This window comes from Myotis nattereri (assembly GCF_964212035.1).
Source record: "Myotis nattereri genome assembly, chromosome: 16".
In the NCBI taxonomy this organism is placed as follows: Eukaryota; Metazoa; Chordata; class Mammalia; order Chiroptera; family Vespertilionidae; genus Myotis; species Myotis nattereri.
The window spans coordinates 56590323-56611329 of record NC_138091.1 but is presented as its reverse complement, the minus strand read 5'-3'; the positions used below and the strand labels follow the sequence as shown (position 1 = coordinate 56611329).

The window sequence follows — 21007 nt, the reverse complement described above, 5'->3', positions numbered from 1 at the left end:
AGAGTTAGAAACATCGAAGAGAGAGAAACATCAATCAGCCGCCTCCTGCACATCTCCCACTGGGATGTGCCCGCAACCAAGGTACATGCCCCCAACCAGAATCGAACCTGGGACCCTTCAGTCAGCAGGCCGACGCTTTATCCGCTGAGCCAAACCAGTTAGGGCAACTTTTGTATTCTTTTCCATATTAACTGTAAACCTATTTTTTATGTGTTTTATGTGTGTTCCTTTCTTTTTTTTCTTTTTAATTTTTTTTAACGTCTGAAGTTCTACATTTGTCTTCTTTTTCCCCAAATGACTCTCCCCCCCTTCCCACCCCAAGCAAGCCCCCCGCCGCCTCGGTGCCTGTGTCCACTGGCTATGCTCATGTGCATTCACACAGTGCTCTGGCTGCTCTCGAACCCCTCCTCCCCTACCATTTGTCTCTGGATCTATTCTTGTTCATCAAATTATGTTGATCATTATATCCCACATATGCGTGGGATCATGTGATACTTATCTTTCTCCGACTGGCTTATTTCGCTTAGCATAATGCTCTCCAGTTCCATCCATGCTGTTGCAAATGGTAAAAGTTCCTTCTTTTTTATAGCGGCATAGTATTCCACTGTGGAGATGTACCATATTTTTTATGTTTTTTATTTGAGAAAGAGAAAGATTGATGTGAAAGAGAAATATCAACCGGCTGCCTCGTGCACACAGCCTATTGGGGATGGAGCCCCCAACCCTGACATGTGCCCTGACCAGGAATTGAACCAGCAACCTTGTGGTGCATGGACCCATGCTCAACCTACTAAGCAACACCAGCCAGGACTGTAAACCTACTTTTGCCCTACCCAATGTATTGGGTTTTTGTCCATCTCTGGATTAAGCTGTCTTTTGTTATGTTAATGTAGTGGTTTTTAGAAAGCCCCTAAGGAAGGGGGCTGGTTGCCAGGGGAACCAACCACGTGGTTTGGAGGGTTAGGAAGGGAAAGGAAAGGGACTGGAGGCTGAATCACTCCCCATCGGCTAATGATCTAATCAATTATGTCTGTGTAATGGGGCCTCCATAAAAACCCAAAAGAATGGGTTTGGAAAGCTTCCAGGTTGGTGAACAGGAGGTGGTGCTGGGAGGTGACACACCTGCCCTGTGCATCTCTTCACTCGGCTGTTCCTTTCAAATCAGAAACACTCGAGAAGAAATGAAAGCAGAGGACACTCCACCAGTCAGTCTACTTCACCACCGCCACCAGGAACACGGAACACGGGCCCCGCCACGTGACGCTCGGGACACACACGGGCACGCCTTGGTCTACCAACCTCCACTTCGCCACCCTGGGTTTCAGGAAGGTCAGGCCCAGCCGCTGCACCAGCTTCACCCTGAGTTTCCGGAGCAGAGTCTGGTTGCTGTCAGGGATCCTGCAGCCGTCCAGGCACCGGAGAACAGTGGCAGCTGCAAGCAACAGCACACGCGACTCCGTTTGGTGGAAGGATTGTACCCACCCGCTTCCAATGTGCAACATCTGTGTCGGACGTCTACAGCATTTAAACCGCAGACGATGCCACAGGACCCCCGAAGGCAGCGATGGCCTCAGTTCACAATGAACCCCAAGCCCCGTGTCATGACGACCCCTTCATCCCACGTCATTGGCCAAGTGCAGCGAGAGTGAACCTGCTCCGCTTTCTCCGGTGACGTAGCAGATCCAGAGGTTGGGAGAAGAGAGCAGCCCAGGGGGAGGGAGAAGGCGCTCTTCTCCATGGAGAACAGCCTACGCTACAGACTACACAACGTGACACACATGACTCTGGGGTCGCTGCTGTTTGCTGTTGTTTTACAGGGGAGCCAGCATCAGGCATGAGTGGTCACAGCAGCGGGGGTGAGGCTGCCTGCCGGGAGGTCTCCACGGGCAGGGAAATGCTGCCAGGGCCGCTGGGGGGAATGCGGTGGACCTCGGGGGAAGCTGAGGCCACGACGGTGATTGGAATGGCATCTCATGTGATAGACGGGGAGGGCAGGGTTCCAAGACAAGTTGTAACAGCATCCAAGTGATTTCCTGAAAGGCCCGTGTGCAGCCCTACCCGGGTGTGACTGCTGACGGAAAGCAGACCCCTGCTCTGTGTGCACAGTCCACGGAGGACAGACCACATGTGACGATGTTGGGCAATCACTGCTCATTTTCTCTGGTGTGATAATGATACCAGGTTACGTCTTTGAAAGAGTCTCTGTTAGGGACACAGATGCAGAGAGGCAGCAGGGGGTGGGTGAGGAGCAGCAGCAGTCGGAAGCCTCCAGAGGAACGTAGGGTTCACTGGACCATCGTTCTCTCTGACTGACACGTGCTACAAAGTGTCCACAATGAAGGCTCCTTTTAGGAAATAGACTCTACTAGCCAAAGCTGATTCCTGTATCTTCTAGAACACAGAAATCCCTCTGCGACCAGGTAGCACACCTCTCTGCAGCCTTATTTTTATAAGTTGAAGTTCTATATAAAATTAAGAGAATGAAGAAAAAGCACAAAAGATGTGGCCATCTCTACAGGAAGAACACAGCTGTGCCTGGGACCCCAGGAAGTGAGCCAAGTCACTGGAATCCAGACCCAGCGTCAGGAGCCCTGACCTCCTGGAAAAAGCCCAAAAGTCAGCTTATCCCCCCGAGGTCCACCTCATTCCCCCAGCGGCCCCCCCACACACAAAGCAAAAAACTACAAACCAGGACAGTGTCCTGCTACAGCATGTGATAGACTGCTGCACCTGCAAATAACACGTTAAACAGATAAACTCCCATGGCAAACACACCCTCTTAAAAATGAGCCTTACCGTAGGGTAAACAGTCATCACGTTTTCCATGCTTAAATATTTGTGCCTAAGAAAAAAAGAAGTTCTATTAAAGTGTTGCAGATTCATTTACAAATTTTAAAAAAATCAAGACAATCCTCTGCTCCTTCCATAATTTCTCCTCTGGCCACTCACCACCGAAAAGCGAGAGCAGTTTCTGAACTGATGAGAGGAGGCGTTACAGAGACGGGAGGAGAAAGCCTCCGCAAGGGCATCGTCAGCAGGGTGCGGTCACTGACGGGGGCTTCCTCGGGACACGTGCCCGCACGGAAGTTATCAGGAAGAGAGTACGGCGCCTCACTAGGCTCCTACGAGTCCCTGTGCATAAAGGTGCCCAAGGACACAAGCTGAGGTCCAAGTGTCGCACACAGAGGTAGGACCCAAGGACTTGTGTCTGACGTCTCACCCATTCTCAGTCAATAAAGGCCTCTGGCATCAGAAGCAGAGACAAGACACCCCCGGGGCCCAGGCCTACCAGCCTTTCCACAGAATCCACACACACAACGGCTGCTGTTTTAAACCACAGGCTTGGGGGTGACATAATGAATTCCCTACTTAGGGACCATGTGAGGGACTGAAATGTCACCCTGCAGGCAAGGGGGCTACTGCCTAATCCTGGACACAGTGACACCATTACATTCTAATTGGACAGACTGACACTGCGCAGTAAGGAGGGCACGTGGAAGGGGATGAAACTAAATGTGAGGCCTTTCCAGGAAAGCTCACGAGAGGCCTGAAGTCGGACGGAAAGTGTGCAGGGAAGGACGGGCAGATGCCCGATGGTTAGGGGAGAACTGACAGCACTGACTCCTGCTAAAGCACCTCTGGTCTCACGCACTAAGCAAGAATCTTAAATGCTCTGAAATGCAAAACGCTCTCACAGGTGAACTTTCTGTCTCTCTCTTTTAATCCTCAACCGAGGATATGTTTTTATTGATTTTGAGAGAGGGGGGAAGGGCGAGAAAGAAAGGGTGGGGGGGAGAGAGATCGATGTGAGAAACATTGATTGATCTGTTGCTTCCTGAACGTTCCCTGACCAGGAATCGAACCCGCTTTTTTTGTTGTTGTTGTTGTTGTACAGAATGACGCTCAAACCAACTGAGCCAGCCACCCACCCAGAGCTAAACGTTCTTTATTTGCCAAATTCCTGACATGAACAGACCAGGAGGGCAGAGGGATGAAAAAGGAGGAACAAAAATCAATTAGGACAAGGACTTTGTTTTTGTTTGTGGGTGTTTTTCACCTAAAAATGGGGCCATCATCACTACCCTTCACCCGAGCGTGCTCCGAGACTGTGAGCCTAGCACCAGGAGGAAGCGGTCGGACAGAAGGCACCAGACAGAGCCGCCCGCAGAAATCACACCCGCCAGAGGCCAAGGGCTGTGAGAGGACGCAGCAGCACCACACAGCTGAGAAATGCCCGCAAATCTGTTGTGTTTAGAAACCAGCACAGCTCAGGTGCAAACAGCATGAGTTTCCTGGTGATCATTCTAAACAACCACCCCTTTTGATTGCTACCCTCCCGCTTCCCCTCCCCGGGGCATGTTCGCCCGGCGGGTGAATCACAGTGTCAGCGGCTCAGGAGCAGGTCCATCCAGCTGCCAAGCAGGAGATGCTGGTCCGAGGTTCCCTGAAGCACCATCAAGTCAAGGCCAAGAAAAGCAGCTCCACCCCAGGCCCAGGGAGAAAGGACCCACAGCACATAACTCATGGCGCCCGTGAGTTCTCCTGTGAGGCGTGCACACTGGACCCCGCTGGGCACCTGACTGCCCTCTCCCTGGTCCCTCAGGAAGAGCTCAAAGCAGACAGGACAGAGCTTGGGCAGATGGGCTCCTGAGTCTCCTGTGTCTCACCCCAAAGCTGAGCGGTGGTACCATGCCCTGTTGTGACAGCTGTGACACACAAAGAGGATGAAACAAACAGGAAGGACCGTCAGCACCCACAGCAACCAGCTCCAGGCTGGACGCCTTTTCAGGCATGGCCCATGGCCCTCACCTGTGGGAAGAGCCCACCCAGGGCCACACCTTCCCAGCAGGGCAGCAAGGCTGAACTGGGGCCTCGTCCTTTACTAACAGCCAAAGCACTTTACACAGGATCCCAGCACTCCCGCCCGAGGCCCCTCCAGCTGTTCCAGGGGAGAACCTTCCACTACCACCCACTGCAGCCTGGAGCTCTGCTGACTTAACAAAATGAAAGTGAGGGGCATCTCAAAGGGCCCCGCAACGCCTCCCCAAGAAATAACAGCAGACTGACACTGGACAGAGAGCACGGAGCCGTGGGGCAGCCAGTGAGCACCAAGCCTGGAAAGGAGGGGAGAGCCTCACCGCACAGCCCAGCCCACCCCAGCACAGCCGGGACCCAGCATCCTGGTTTGTGGCAGGGCTGGGGAGGAGGGAGAAGACAGAAAGCAAACAACTTTGAACCATGGGTGTGAAGCAGAGGTGCACAGGACCAAGGGAAGAAACAAAGAACTGAGGGTCAAGGGTGAATCGGGAGAAACGTCAGCGGCCCACGGACAGGGCCTGAGGGACACCTGCATTAGGGTCAGGGGAGGTCAGCAGGAACTATGCCCTTAAAAAGGCAGCCGCAGGCTGGTGGAAGCGGCATGGCGCCCCCAGGGCCTGCAGAGGAGGCCATGGGTCAGGAACAGGGGACACCAGCCACCAGGAGCACATAGAGGTATGTGCTCCCCCATCAAAGAGGCCCCTTGCCCTCCAAGCCTGGGCCCGGCCAGGCTGCCTGTGAGCAGACACCTGTCCAGCAGGACACGTAGCCTCAGTACACAGCAGGTGTACAAACCCAGCCTGCCAGTGAATTAAAGGCGTGCCCCACAGCACACAGGTTTCAACAAGACTCATGCCACCCCCGTGCTGCCTGCTCCACGAAGAATGCTGAGTTACATAAAATTAAAATAGAGTCAGAGCTGGCTGCTCTTGCGTCTTTAATCCCACGAGGAAACTGAGGATACCTCCTTTCACCCAAATTCTACATTTGCAAATATTCAAATGGTCCTCAGCACATTCTCCTTCACCCAGAACCCTGCCCCAGGCTAGTGTTGAGACAAAGAAGCCCAATTTGGACAACTGGTCCTCTGGCCAAACTGAACCTTAAAGGAAACCACTGGGTGCTATTCTCCAAGGGACACTAAAAGGAATCAAAGCCGCCATGAGAACTGTTTTGGAAAATCGAGTGGCTTCTTTTTATCTTCAAAGAACCGACATACAGTAATTAGCCTTCACACCACCCTCTGAGCTAAGAGGTTTGTTATTTCTCTTCTGCAGGTGGGTGTGGAGCAAGGCCCTCACCTCTGCCTGGGGTCACTGGTGTTGCTACAGAGTCTCCAGGCTCCAGACTGGCCCACTTACATCAGACTCCTCGGGGCAGCAAAGTGCCCAGGGCAGAGCCACTGGAGGCTGGAGCTGGGCGGTCCAGGCTCTGGGGCAGCTGCTCCCACCTGGGCAGAGGCGATGGCACTGCCCCTCGGTGCACTGGGGAGGCTGCAGGTGCTCTCGGCCTGTTGCTCACCAGGCTTTCTATGTGGTTGTTTGCTACTGTTTCCCCTTCAACAAGAGGGAGCCTCTTGTCAATGACAAACAAACTCCTTGTGAAGGGGAGATGCAATCCTAACAGCTAGCGAACAGGAGAGCAGTCTGCGGCCCCAGATGGCGGCAGCAGCGCTTCGCCTCGGAAGACCCTGGCTTTGGCAGTAGGCGTTCCCGCTCCCTCCCAGCCCTTGCAGGATGCAGACAGAATCTCCCATCAGCAGTGCAAGCCGAGATGGCAGCACCTCCACCAAGTGAGCCTGGCCACAGCAGAGCAAGTGGCAGCCATTCTCAGTTTTAACGTTTGTTTTCCTCCCTCGAATTTCCTCAGCTGGCATTAACCTAACGTTTCGATCGGGACTAAACCGAAGGTGCTTTAAAAGCTGGAGCAAAGGGCCTTGCAGTGCAATCAGGTTGCCAAACACTTGTTTCCCTCCCACAGGAGTTAAAAATCATCGCTGCAAGAGGCATGTGCTTCAAGGGAAATACAAGTTAACTCCTAGTTTCGATGGTACTTGTTACGAGTTCACCTGTTTCGCCTAACCCACACTAATGAACAGGTGGATACAAACGAAGCCAAGTGCATCAAAGGGAGCAGCTGAAATCCTGAAGCACAACACGCCTGCGAGTTTCATCATGCACAGCAGACGCCCGGCCTCTGCGGTTCAGGTCTGACGAGCTCATGGCGAAACCGCTCTCTCGCCCCGGAGAGCTCTGCGCTCGGCTTGGCTTCCTCATGCCCGGGTGGCAGCAACAGCAATTAGACCAAATTGCTCCTTCAATTAAAGAAAAGGAAACAGGACACAACCCAGAAAGACCCTAGACTTCCCCAAGGGGATGTGCCTGCCCTGCGGCCACTGCTTCCAGCAGTTTCATGCGTTCACTTCCCAGGAACTCCACGGCTGCGTCAGGCAATTGCTCACTCTCTCCAGCAGCTCGCCTCTCAGACTGCCGAGGTGCGGCCCACACGCCACCCAGTGCCCTGCCTGGGGAGGGGGCACACCTTCCTCACCCTTTGCCCACACAGGGGTGGGGGCAGAAGGCTGAGCTTCTGTAAGCCTTGAGGACGTCCTTTTATTCCTCAGGGACAGGAAACAGAGGACTTCCCTGCGCCTAAGTACGGAGCTCCGAGAGCCAAACAAAGCGCACTCCCCACGCCTGGCTGGGGGGCCATGGGGAGAATGCCAGCCCTCCCAGAGCTGGAAGCAGGCTTGGGATTGCTGTTTAATGCCCAGGCCTGCCATTTGAGAATTAAAAAAAAAAAAAAAAAACAGAAAATGGGGGAACACTCTTGATGATCAACAAAAATGTGAGAAAAAAGAAACCTGTGGACAAAGCAACTGCAGAAGTGGACAGAGTGGCCCCAGGACCTTCTCGAGCCAAGGAATATGCTTCAAGGGAAATAAAGCTCCACTCCGAGTTTTCACAGTACTTGTCACAAGTTCACCTTTTCACCGAACCTACACTAATGATCAGGTGGATAAAATAAAGCCGGAGCCAGGGACGAGGAAGCCATTGGGGCATTCTCACGGGGGCTGAGCACACAGGTCCCCCACCCGCACCCCCACTGCCTGGCACAGGGAACCTGCCTCCCTGCCTGCAGGTGCCTAGGGCGGTGCCACACTCCCCTGCAGGCCACAGTGGATTGACTGACAGGCTACACTTTGTCAGACCTTCCATGGTTTTTCCATGACCTAACACTTCTTAATGTGACTCATGCAAAAAAAATAGGACTCCACTTATACCCAAACCTTCAAATAAACCCTCTCAACCCCATCCACCCTCCTTCACCAGAATTATCTCCAACATAAATGCATTGCCCCAGGATCCACGCCACAATGGTCCAGTGGGCACACGCCATGACCTGCACCACCCCTCCCTGCACTCCACACTGGGCGTCCTCCCAGGAGAGCCTCCCCCTGGCCAACTTCCATCATAGCAATTAAACAGAAAATCCCAGTAAAATCCTAACCACCACCACCCCCCAATGAGGCTGAAATGAGAGCTGCCTGTGACACAGGCAGTGTATCCGCCCAAGAAGAACACCCGTGTTCATCCATACGACACATGTGCAGACAAAATTTTAAAGACCTCGTGAACAAAAACATTTAAGTTATTATTGTTTTTAGAAAACTATTGTTACCCACCCAAGAAAACTGAATATACATGCTCAAACACTCACATACTCAAGTTCAGGTTAGCATTAGCCACAACCACAAGAGCTAAGATGCCCAGAAGTGGACGATTATCCGGGCATGAGCAGGAACGAAGGCCTGAAGGCACCACGTGGAGGAGCCAGACACCAAGGGTGCAGCGTGTGCTTCCACTTGTGAGGCGTCCAGAATAAACGAACCTCGGGGGGCTGAGGCAAGGTTGGGGGAGACTGCTGATGGGTGTGGAGTTTCCTTTAGGGGTGACGAGAATATTCTGGAATTAGATGTATAGTTCAGTGGCTCTACCATCACCACAACAGTTTCTTTAAAGTTGGAATAGAGCACACATCTATTCATAGAATGGACAAAAGCATGAAAAACACATTCCTGCAACAGGAATTCTGGAAATGTTTTATTTTTCCAGATTTTCCTTTTTTTTTTTTTTAATTGATTTCAGAGCGGAAGGGAGAGGGAGAGAGAGGTAGAAACATCAATGATGAGAGAGAACCATGGATCGGCTGCCTCCTGCATGACCCACACTTAGGACCGAGCCCACAACCTGGGCATGTGCCCTGACCAGGAATCAAACCATGACCTCCTGGTTCATAGCTTGGTGTTCAACCACTGAGCCATGCTGGCTGGGGCAGATTTTCTTTTCAAATGTCTCAAATATTCTCATCATTTGCATGGCAATCCCTCCTGAAGACAATGGCAACTTGAAAGAAAAGAACAGGTGCCGAGAACATTTCTGAGAGACCAAGCAGTCAACTCCCTCGGTGCCCAGAGCGTTGGGGAGAAGGGGCTTTCCTGGCGAGGGGCCCGTGGCAGGCCAGCCATGACCAGCTTACCTCCCACCTCCCATGCCCACTGCCTGGGTTATTACACCATCGCCCCACTTTCCACCAGCCCTCCTGGCCTCCTACACCTCATCAGAACCTGCAACAGCCAACAACACCCAAGATCATGACATCACAGAGTCACGGGTCCAAACACCTCCATTTAAACACAGTCCAAAGTGTCCTGTTCTCCTGAAAGTGGGCCGTCGGCCTCTACAGCCTCACAGACAAGGGCAGGATCCACATCACCCCACTGCAATTAGAGCAGGAGGTGGAGCACACAAGAGCTGCAGAGGCTGTCCACTCCCTCGGGGGGCGGGCGGAGCCAGCCCAAGAGAGAGCTTCATGGCATGGGCAGCCGCTCTTCTATGGAACTTAAACTAGATCCTTCCTCGTTAGTTAGAAGCAGGACGGCCAGGAAAGGGTAGATACAGGCTCTGTGTTTAACCCAGTTGTTACAAACACCCTAACCTGAGTATCTGCAAAAACTAAGTTTTAAATCACCTGCCTGATTTCATTAGAGCCGTTCCAATAACTATCCTCCCTTACAGCGGGAAACCCCAGAAGGACACGCCCCTGTCAGCCCGCCCGCCGGCCCGCTCGCTGCAGCTCCTTGGGCACCACTGCCCCCTGGCGGCAACATGCAGGCTGACGCGGCCCATCTCCACTGGAGCAGAAAGCCCTCGCTGACAACCCATGGCCAGCCCTGGGCAGCCGGAAGGTCCAGCCCAAAGCAGCAAAAAAGGCACTCGGTTCCCTGTCCTGTCAGGACTGAATACCTTCCTATGTTCCAGCCACTCCAGAATGGAGTCAGGTCAACAGAACTCGTCCCCGTTGGGCAGCTCCACAGCTGACCACTGACAGCCCCCTCCCCCAGGGCAGTGTTTACCAGGGCCTGCAGCATCCCGTCCATGGTGATGACGCCCTCGATGGTCTGGAAGGAGGAGCGGGCCAAAGTGCACAGGCTCCAGTCCAGGAAATCCGCCATCTTCTGTTTGACATCGGGCCGTGTGATGAACCTGCCAGAAGGGAACATAGGCAGGTAGCAGCTCAACCCAGGCCCAACCTAGGAGAACTCACCGACACCCCAGTCTACGAAATGAAGACACTTCCCCAACTGTGGTCCTCAGGCAGCGACCTCCCCCCCGCCCCCAGACCTCTCCGAAGTCCCGTGCAATCCCCACCACCCCCAGCTCCTCCCCACTGGCCTCCACTCATCCCGAGGCCCCATTCGCCACGAGACTACCTTTGCTACCCCCATGGCTGCCCTGGGCCTCATCAGTGTCCACTCCTCAGCCCTCCCTCCTCCCCGAATGCCGTGCCCCCACACGCAAGGCCTGGCCCAGCAGCAGGCCCCGCAGGTCTCTCCCTGCATCTGCCGTGGGTCTCCCTTCCCCATGACAAGAGCTCCAGCTGGTGTCCATGGCCCCACAGCTGCTCAGCTCTACACCCTCTGCACTCAGATGGGTGTGCTGGCTCTCCCCCACCCTCTGTACACCTGGTCTGGGCTGGCAGCCATCCTCCAGCTCCCACACCAAGAACTCTATTCCCCCCCAGCCCACCCACACGCCAATCCCAGCTCTCGGACCCAGGGGCTCAGGCTGAGCCCGCCTCCGAGGGGAGCTTGCAGTCTAGGGGCAGAAACATAGGAAACAAGCAAGTAACGTGACGAACAGCTGAGTGAGGGGAGCGTGGGAGACAGGGCAGCCCCCAAGAAGTCCAGGGACAGGTGACCAGAGGACGTCAGAAGGAGGCCTCTGTAAGGAGCTCGCACTCCCCTCGGGAGCCCCACAGAACACACGGAGGGATGGTTGGCCCTGACGACACGGAAGCACATGCTTGGGGTTCAGGCTTGATACCTGGTAGGGGGCTTGCAGGAAGCAGCCAATCAAGTTTGCCTTCTCACATCGGTGTTTCTCTCTCCCTTCCCTTCCTCTCTCTCTCTAAAAATCTAAACTATTTTTTAAAAGGAATATGTTTACAGGAGAGGTCCCAAAGACACAGATAAACAAAAATGGGAAAGATATCTACCCCACAGATAAAAACACACATTTATAGAAACAGATTCTTCTACACAAAGATCTTTGAATCTTCTACTTCCTTCCCTTTTAGAAGTGATATCACAGCCCCACCTGCTCACACACTGAGCTCAGCCAACACGTGCAGGTATCTTAGAGATAAGCCCCAGAACAACTAGAACGATTATCAGCAAAACCTTAACTACAGAACTGGACGTAGCAGAGGAACAAAGGATGCCTCGGCAAAGCGTCCATGGGACAGACAGCCACTCCGGACCATCATGGGCACCATGACCACACGCTGACAACTCAATAAGCTGGTCTAAGAGGGCAACGGCACAGGTAGGTGACAAACCCTATTCTGTGTAAGAACTTACTGTGGTTTTTTGTTTGTTTGTCTGTTTGTTTTTCACATCCGAGAATTTTATTGGACGTGGCTCTGGGCCTGGCAGGCCCGGCTCATGGCCTACCAGCGAGGGCTGGAGGACAGTGGTTCCACACAAAACAATCTCAGAGCACACAGTAACCCCACACAGCGACACTCTAAAGATTATTATACCTGGGAGACAGGAGGGCTGCTCCACAGATGTGCAAACAGGTCAAATCTTTATAAACAAACATACAGTGAAAACGACAACTCAAATTCATCCCTATACACAGAGCACTCTATGGCAGGTAAACGGGTGGGGGTGGCCAGAAGCCACCATCCTCACTGGTCACGGGACCTGGATGGCACTACTGTGCATTTACAAGACGATAGGCACTATTGTGCATTTACAAGACCAACTACTTGGGCCCTAACTGGTTTGGCTCAGTGGGTAGAGCGTCAGCCTGCGGACTGAAGGGTCCAGGTTTGATTCCAGTCAAGGGCATGTACCTTGGTTGTGGGCACATCCCCAGAGGGCGTGTGCAGGAGGCAGCTGAATTGATGCTTCTCTCTCATCGATGTTTCTAACTCTCTATCCCTTTCCCTCTCCCTTCCTCTCTGTAAACAATCAATAAAATATATATTTTTTTAGAAAAGACCAACTACTTGGGGAGAGTGGGGGCAGCTGCCCATGCATGTGGGTCAGGCTGCTCATTCTGGAATGCGGAGGGAGTGGGCTTTACAGCCTATCCTGTGGCCGGGGGGCTGAGCGAGGAGCTGCTCTGGGGAGAGGATGAGGGCGACGATGAGACCAGAGAGACCCAGCACCTCTGCAAAAATGAGGATCAAGATCATGTCCACAAACAGTTGGGGCTGCTGGGCAGTGCCCCACACGCCGGTGTCCCCCACAATGCCAATGGCAAAGCCAGCTGCCAGCCCACTGCGGCCCACACTCAGGCCAGCGCCCAATGGGAGGAAAGTCCTATAGAGACTGATGTCTTCATTCAGGGAGTTGGCAATAAGGACTGCCACCACCAGGCCACAGATGGCAATGATGCCAGCCATGACCACTGGGACGATGGACTTCATGATCAGCTCTGGTCGCATGACGGACATGGCAGCAATGCCAGTGCCACTCTTAGCAGAAGGTGCTGAAGACCATGACGGCTGAGGCGCCCATGACCACGAAAAAGGAGGCATACTCGGGGCCGCCGCTCTTGACCTCAGACCTGTCTGAGTGGGATGGGGGCAAGCTCAGCAGGCCGAGGTGGGAGCGAGAACCAGCTGGGCGAGGCAGAAAGGCAGCTGGCAGCGAGTGCAAGGCGAGCAATCAGACGGCGGCTAAGGCTCAAACTTACTGTGTGTTTTTTAAGAAATTTATGGAAAAGTGAAATATTCACAAAACAGTGCCACAACAACTAAGTTACCTGTGAGGGGAAAGATCTATCGTGTAACCACATACCGAAAGAAACTCCACATGGGTTAGCAATCGTACATTAAACAACAAAAATGTGAAAAACCATACATGACTACTTATAAAATGTGTTCATAAGACTTCAAGCTTAAAAGTAAAAATAACTAAAACAAGGAAAATTACTGTTTTGACATTTTTTTGTTTTTATTGTGTGTGTGTTTTCAAGAGAGAGGGAGAAAGAGAGAGAGAGAGAGAGAGAGAGAGACACTGATGTGAGAGCAGAACCTCAATCGGCTGCCTCCCACACTCACCCCAACCACAGACGGAACCTGCAACCCCGGCAAGTGCCGTGACCGGGAACTGAACCGGTGACCCATCAGTACACGGGATGACGCTCAACCACCTGAATCACACCGGCCAGGGCACCGTTTTGATATTAAAAGTAAAACTTTCGTCCAGAGGAGAAAGTCAAAGGCCACCAACCACCTGGGGTAAAGAGCCCACCCACACCCGCAGGAAGCTCACGCTAGTGAAGAAGACAAGGCACCCAGAAACCCACACACAGAAGTCAGGCCACAAAGCCATAGGTGAAGCCTAAGGCAGGAAGCAGGTGCTGGACCTCACCCGCTGCCAGCACCTGACACAGGGGCAGAACGGGGCCTGTCACTGTGGCGACGCCGAGTGAGGTAACGCAGGATGCTGCCTCAGGGAGACTGTGCGTGCATGGTCCATGTGTGCATGGGCAATGCCACAGCAGCGCAGACAAAGAAAAGAAATGCAACACAGGTACTGTGCATTAGAATTATAAATGTGGGGGGGGGGGTTCTAAATTTCTGTTCCAAAATTTCCAACTTTCCTACATACAGCTCAGAATGCTTTTATAATTAAACAAAAACATCTGCTTTTAAAATTGATGTAATCAATAGGAATAAAGTCATGTGTTTCCCTTGACAAGTGTCTATAAAAGAAACTCAAATCTAAACGTCTTGGCATCCACAGAACATCAAGTTACATAAAACAGCCGGCGTTTCAGGTTCAGTTAGTAAAGAGAAACAGGAAGCTCCAGAACTACAAGCAGTGAAGGGAAAACATCTGGCCTCATTAGGTAGGCAGCTCCCTCTGCAAAATACCAGAAAATAAGCAGGCAGAGGAGAAAAGCCACACGCAGCCAGCCCTGCACGCCCATCACCATACTGAACAACCCACACACAAAAGACAGAAAGAAACACGTGAATCAGAGCCTGCCTGGGGCATGCGTGCTGGGAGGCGAGTTAACCTCGAGCAGCCTGAAGCCCTCATCCAATGACCACTCGCGCCCGTTGAGAGCAGGGCTGCACTGCAGCCTGGCAAACCGGCTGGAGCACTTTCATGCGCTGAAAACCCGACCGCAAGGAACACTTGCTCCTGTTGACCACCAGATGGCGAGGGAGAGTCCCGCCAGTGGCTGAACCTGCCCATGCCAGGTTTCCCCTGGAGGCCACCAGGGAGGGAATAAAAGGTTTAGGGATTCACCTCCTCCACCCACAGACTCAAAACTCCCCAAAGTCAGGCTCAGCACAAACCTACCAAACCCTCAGTAACTCTGGTAACAAATAAAAACATTTTTCACTCATAAAGTCACACACCGTATTGGTAAATATGGGGAAAAGGTGACTTTCAATTTGTCCAACCTTTCCAATAACATCATTTAAAACCCCTAAAATGCTCATTCCACTTCTAGGAACTCATCCCTAAGAATCAATCAGAACAGTACAAAGTTGTATGCAGGATGTGCATGTCGTGTTAATTTTACTAACCAAATGGTGGGATAGCAGCCCACATGGCCAACAGAGGAGGTTGGAGAAACCACATTCACATCATAACCATGAGGCAGAAGACTGAAGGGAGCTCCAGGCCTGTCGGCACCGGGTACGGACACGCGTGGGCACCAACACGCCCGCAGACAAGCGCCCACACACAGTGGCAGGACAAAGGACAAAAGCAGTTCCATCTCAGGGAGATGGAAGTACATGTGAGTTCTATTTTGTACTTTGTGCTCTTCTCTATTTTCCGAAACACACGTGATCACTTTTACAATCAGAAATCAATATGCTGCCTTTCAGTCCTTGTCCAAGCCGTGGGGCCTCAATCTGGCAAGCGTCTCAGGCAGCTCACTCCTAAAATCGGCTTTTTTCGTTCAGGCTCCTTACGTTCTGTGGTTCAGCAAGTGCCTTCACAAATCTCTCTCCCAATGCCCCTAAGTGCCCTCTGAGTTAAGTGTTTCACTTCCCACTTTGTGCAAGGAGGCCATGGCTGCATAAGGTGACCCGGAATCCCTGAATGAGGTGTGGCCCATTTCCCAATCAGAATATCCACATGTTTTTAGAGCCAATTTCCAACGTTCACGAATGTAGAGGAAACCCAAAAAAGCCAAGTTTTCTAATGTATTTTCTCTCCACACACGTTTTACACCATGTCATACAAAAGATTAATTTAGAAAAACGGCGTCTTTCCATCCTCACATGTCAGCTTCTGCACGCAGTGGGCCCACCGCCTGGGTCGGCTTACCCAGCCCATCAGACAGAGCCATCCTACCTGTTTGAGGCCTGGCCCACTGTTTAGTTAACCCATCAGTGATGGCGAACCTATGACACGCGCACTCATTTTTTTGGTTGATTTTTCTGTTAAATGGCATTTAAATATTATATAAAATAAATATCAAAAATATAAATCTTTGTTTGACTATGGTTGCAAAGATCAAAAAATTTCTCTATGTGACACGGCACCAGAGTTCAGTTAGGGTTTTTCAAAATGCTGACACGCCGAGCTCAGAAGGTTCGCCATCACTGGCCTAGGTGACTGGGGATTTTTATCCCAAACCACAGTGACCCAATCACAGCTCACGATCTGCAGTAAAATGCTTTCTAAGTGACTTTCAAAGGCGCGTCTAACTGCCACCACCCCAAAAGTGAGCTCATGCCCAGGTATAACTGCTATACCTATTCTAAATCTGCCCTTTGCTCAGTTGATGGGCCTATCAGGTGGCCTCCTTGAACCCATAACCCGGTCTCAGGACTTCTGTAAACCACTAACCCACAGTTGGGCGACCTGTACGTCCTGACCCAGGATCTGATAACCTGTGATCCCCAGCCCACTGTCAGGTGACCAATGAGCTCCTAGCTCATAACAGGTGACCTGTGAGACCCTAACCCAGCATCACATGACCTGTGTGAGCCCCTAACTGGCACTGTCAGTGGTCATGAGGTTCACAGATCTCCCACACCCAAACAGAGCTGATGCTCCCTCAAAGAAAGAGACAGAAACACCTGCCAGGCCCGTCAACCCAGTGGACAGCACAGACACACAGGTAACACAGCATCCTGTCCTATCTAATAAAAGGCTGAGATGCAGTGTCCCCTTGGGAGTTCAACTGGCAGACCGGGAGTTGGATCGCTTGCTATGACATGTGCTGACCACGAGGGGGCAGTGGAGGCAGGGCACTGAGGGAGCAAGGGAAGGAGGAAGCGGGGAGGCCAGGAGGCGGGGAACCACACTGTGGTGGTGCCAGGCGGCGAGGGAAGGAGGAGGCGGGAAGGGGGGGAGCCTCATCGGCCCTGATCACCGGCCAGGCCCAGGGACCCTACCCATGCTCGAATTTCGTGCACTGGGCCTGTAGTGTAAGATAAACCCCTCAGAAGGCAGCAGGCACACATCCACCAACAGGGCCGCAGGAAGGCAATCGGGCACTTACTTGGACACGAGGACAGCAGCGGCATCTCGGGCCTTGTCACTGACAACCAAGTAGGACTACAAGAAAGCAAAAAGAAGAGGTGCCATTACACACAGAATAAACCTCAGGAGGCTGCTCAGCCGGCCAGGCCTGCACTCAGGAGCTTCCCGAGAGCCCAATGCATGAAGCTCAGAGACAGAGGCCAAATGCCAAACCTGCACAAACCTCTCTGAGCCTGAACTAAAGCTGCAGCTGCCGAGTGCTGTGCTCACCTCAGGCAAGCGCCAGCCCACACGGTGCATGTCATGGCCCTACAAAGACATCTGCAAAAATGGCAGAAAGATGGACCGTGTGTGTCACCACTGTAACAGTCAGTGTCCACAGAGCACACTTGGGGCCCTAGAGCATTAAGTATCAGGACAGTTAGGAGGCCTCATGCAAACAGAAGGGCCCCTGGGTCTAATACAAACAACTAGCTTTTCTTAGGAGGCCCGCCTTCAGAGGTTCCCAATTCTCATCTCAACTAACTTTTTTCCAAATAACACTCTTAAAAGAGCTTTTCTCTGAGGCAGGCTTTCTGGAGAACAGCCGCACAGGGTGTCAAATGGTTAGCAATGTACCGCCCTCATCCGGCAATCCCGCCGAGGACACAGCACACAGGGACCCCAGGTGCTCACCACCGCCTGCTGTGACCGAGCACACCCAGAAACAGTGTCCATCTGTGAGAGAGTATTTTAAAACTGGGTACAGTGGAGCACCTTTCTCCTTAAAGATTACGAGGGCGACATCTGACGTAAGACATTCGGGATGTGCTGCCCTGCCAAGGCCCTGCTGAAGCGGGGAGGGCGACATCTGACGTAAGACACTCGGGATGCGCTGCCAAGGCCCTGCTGAAGCGGGGAGGGCGACATCTGACGTAAGACATTCGGGATGCCCTGCCAAGGCCCTGCTGAAGCGGGGAGGGCGACATCTGACGTAAGACACTCGGGATGCGCTGCCAAGGCCCTGCTGAAGCGGGGAGGGCGACATCTGACGTAAGACACTCGGGATGCCCTGCCAAGGCCCTGCTGAAGCGGGGAGGGCGACATCTGACGTAAGACACTCGGGATGCGCTGCCAAGGCCCTGCTGAAGCGGGCAGTGAGGCGCACCGTAAAAAGCACAGGCTCCAGGGCCAGCTGCCTGGGTTCAAAGGTGGATCCATTTATGAGAAAATGAACCCGCTAAGTTACCTATTGTCTCCTCAGCAAAATGATTAAAACAGTGAGCTGACTCGTTAAGAAGGATTAAACGCGTTAATATATGAAAAGCGATCAGCAGTGTCTGCACACAATGGCGCTCAATGAATGCTTGGCACGAAAGTATGGCGGGCGGGCGGTAAGGTGACCCCGGTCCCGTCGGCGGGCACGTGCACCCTGTGTAATCCCTCCCAGAGGGTTAAACACACTATTTGCTTCAAACCAACAGAATGTGTGGGGAGAGGTGGAGGTGGGCATCACCCCGTGACAGTAGCCCGTCACTGTGACTGCGTCTGGCCAGCGGAGCCCGGCCTTGCTGGCTTTGACAGAATAAGCTGCCCCTTTGGGGGGCCATGTGGTAAGGAACGGCCAACAAAGAATTAAGGCCCTGAGGGTCTGATTCCTGCCACCAACCAGGAGAGCTCGGAAGCGTACCCGCCCCAGGGGCCTGGCTGCAACCAGGGGAGACCTCCAAGCCGAAGGTGGAGCAGCCACGCCCAGAGTCCTGATCCACTGAATCTGAGGTGACACACGTGTTAAACTACTCAAGTTTAGGGTAAGTCTTTAAACAGCAGTAGATAAATAATAATCTACATCTACATGCACAATATTTACATCAGATGTTTGAAGACTACATACAAGTGTTATCTCCTGGCACTAGAATTTGAGACTGTATTATTTTTGATGCTTCTCTATTTTCTAGTTTTTCTACAATGATCATGTATTATCAATAGGACATTAAGATGTAAATTTAAATAGACCTTTATTTTACCTTACCATTGCCACCTGAGACCTCTTATATGTCATTATTATGCTTCGAGTATTTGCAATATCTATAAAGAAATGAAATTTGCTAAAATAATTCATCCTGACCTCTATATGAATTACCACAATTTCCAAAAAAGTAATGAAATTTTACCTCTGAAAAATAGGAACAGCAACTGCAGAAATATAGAAGTGTCAAAAGTGTACCTAATTAAACTCTAATATCAGGACAGCATGAGCACAAAAGAGCACTAACTATTGGTAATTACCAGTACAACCACACTCACCTGTGCTATCTGGAGAATGCGGTCGGTGATGGACATTCGCGTTTGCCCTGGCTGGGTGTGAAGGTTCCCATCGAGGCGGGTAAAATCGAAAGGGATCAGGCAGGTCATGGAGAGCCACAGTAGAAGCATGTAGCGGGTCTCCCAAGTCTAAGGAGTTCAACCAAAATAAAATGATTCCTGGATAAAGGAGGGAGGTAACCCACACGCCCCGACCACAAACCTGGTACCCTCCCTGCCTTCTCAATGCCCACTCCAGGCCCCTCAAACACCACTGACTTGAGTCTGGGGTTCCGGCCATCGCTAGCTCCTCCCCTGACTTCCCTATGCCCCACACACCACACACACCCTCTTCATACAGACGTGGCTGCCACAGCAGACCAAACAAACAGCAAAGTGGACAAAGGAAAATCATCACACAGCAGTACGACAGCTTTTCTTCACTGGCACGCTTCAGCATGCAATCAGCCTTTTGAGGAAGTAGAAAGCACATAGAAACAGAAGATGAGAAAAAATTCTCAACTTCCCATCAGAGACAAGTGCCCAGAATGTCAGCAGCCAGTGAAGCAAGACTCCACTTCGGCCCCGGAATCGCCTTCTCTGCAAGAAGCAGAGGAGCCCGGCCTGGCTCAGCGGTTGAGCATCGACCTAGGAACCAGGAGGTCAGGGTTCAATTCCCAGTCAGGGCACATTCCTGGGTTGTGGGTTCAATCCCTGGTAGGTGGCGAGGCAGTCGATTGATGATTCTCATCAATGAGGTTTCTAACCCTCTCTCCCTCTCCCTTTCTCTCTCTGAAATCAATTTAAAAATTTTTTCTAAATATATTAAGAGAAAAAAAGAAGCAGAGGACGCCTTAGCGGGTTTGGCTCAGTGGATAGAGCGTCGGCCTGCGGACTGAAAGGTCCCAGGTTCAATTCCAGTCAAGGGCATGTACCTTGGTTGCGGGCACATCCCTAGTAGGAGATGTGCAGGAAGCAGCTGATTGATGTTTCTAACTATCCCTCTCTCTTCCTTTCCTCTCTGTAAAAAATCAATAAAATATATTAAAATGTTTAAATAAGGGGACTCGTTTCCCTCCCCACGTGGGAGTCTGAGCTTGATCTTCAATAAATCTCCACCTTTGCTATACCTAAAAAATAAAATGTTTAAATAAATAAATAAAAAAGCAGAGGAGAGCAGGAAAGGCTCACCCCAGACTTCAACAGAAATGGGGCACATTTGCACTAAGACCTTCAGGCTGTGGTTGTAACTGTGGGCTCTTCTGAATGCAACGGGCACAAGAGTGCTCCCTCCGCAGGCCTGGCTGCTCTCCTCAGAAAGGCTCGCGTCCAGGGCAGCCACCAGGCCCATCAGGGGGCCTGGATTTCATTAGAGTTCCCACCATGCCCGCACTGACAAGGGTGACTCACTGTGCCTAGACTGACCGCACAGACCATGAGGGTCATGCTGAACACCTGCTTTCCTCTGGGAGCCTGAGGCCGCAGTCCATGCTCAGCAGAGTGCCTACAAGACCAGCCCCCACAGAAACCACGGGTTCTGGTCTCCACACCTTCCGTGGGGGACACTTCACACGTATGGTCACCACTCGGTGCTGGGGAATTACAGGTGTTCTAGGTGACCCATCCGGAGGAAGACCGGCACGTCACTGAGCATAATGCTTTCCACACAGGGATATTTCAAGTTAGAGAAAAGTGGGTGGTAAGAGGGTTATCACCACACTGTGTAAGCGTATTTTCTTTATAAAAGGAATTATTTTTTTTTAAAAACGATAATTTAAAGAAATGTAAAAAAAATAAAAAAGAAAGCCAAAAGAATACAAGAATGACACTAAACAGCATAGTAAGGTAAAACGTAAAGAGACAGGCAGA

At 51.9% G+C, this 21007-nt stretch overlaps 1 protein-coding gene and 1 pseudogene across 3 annotated transcripts in view; both read right to left on the bottom strand.

Moving 5' to 3' along the window:
* Positions 1 to 21007, bottom strand: part of TBCD (tubulin folding cofactor D) — a 102580-nt gene that overhangs the window by 75814 nt on the left and 5759 nt on the right. For both annotated transcript variants that reach the window (XM_081109946.1, XM_081109947.1), the window contains exons 5-9: positions 19142 to 19288; positions 16875 to 16930; positions 10235 to 10364; positions 2797 to 2842; positions 1300 to 1432 (exon numbers count right to left, since the gene is read on the bottom strand). In XM_081109946.1, coding sequence (XP_080966072.1) covers positions 1300 to 1432; positions 2797 to 2842; positions 10235 to 10364; positions 16875 to 16930; positions 19142 to 19288 — 512 coding nt within the window. The remainder of the gene's footprint in view (positions 1 to 1299; positions 1433 to 2796; positions 2843 to 10234; positions 10365 to 16874; positions 16931 to 19141; positions 19289 to 21007) is intronic.
* LOC308532582 (V-type proton ATPase 16 kDa proteolipid subunit c-like) lies at positions 12442 to 15713 on the bottom strand (annotated as a pseudogene). The gene is made up of 2 exons: positions 15692 to 15713; positions 12442 to 13014 (listed from the first exon to the last, which is right to left on the bottom strand). The product of its transcript is annotated as a V-type proton ATPase 16 kDa proteolipid subunit c-like (transcript).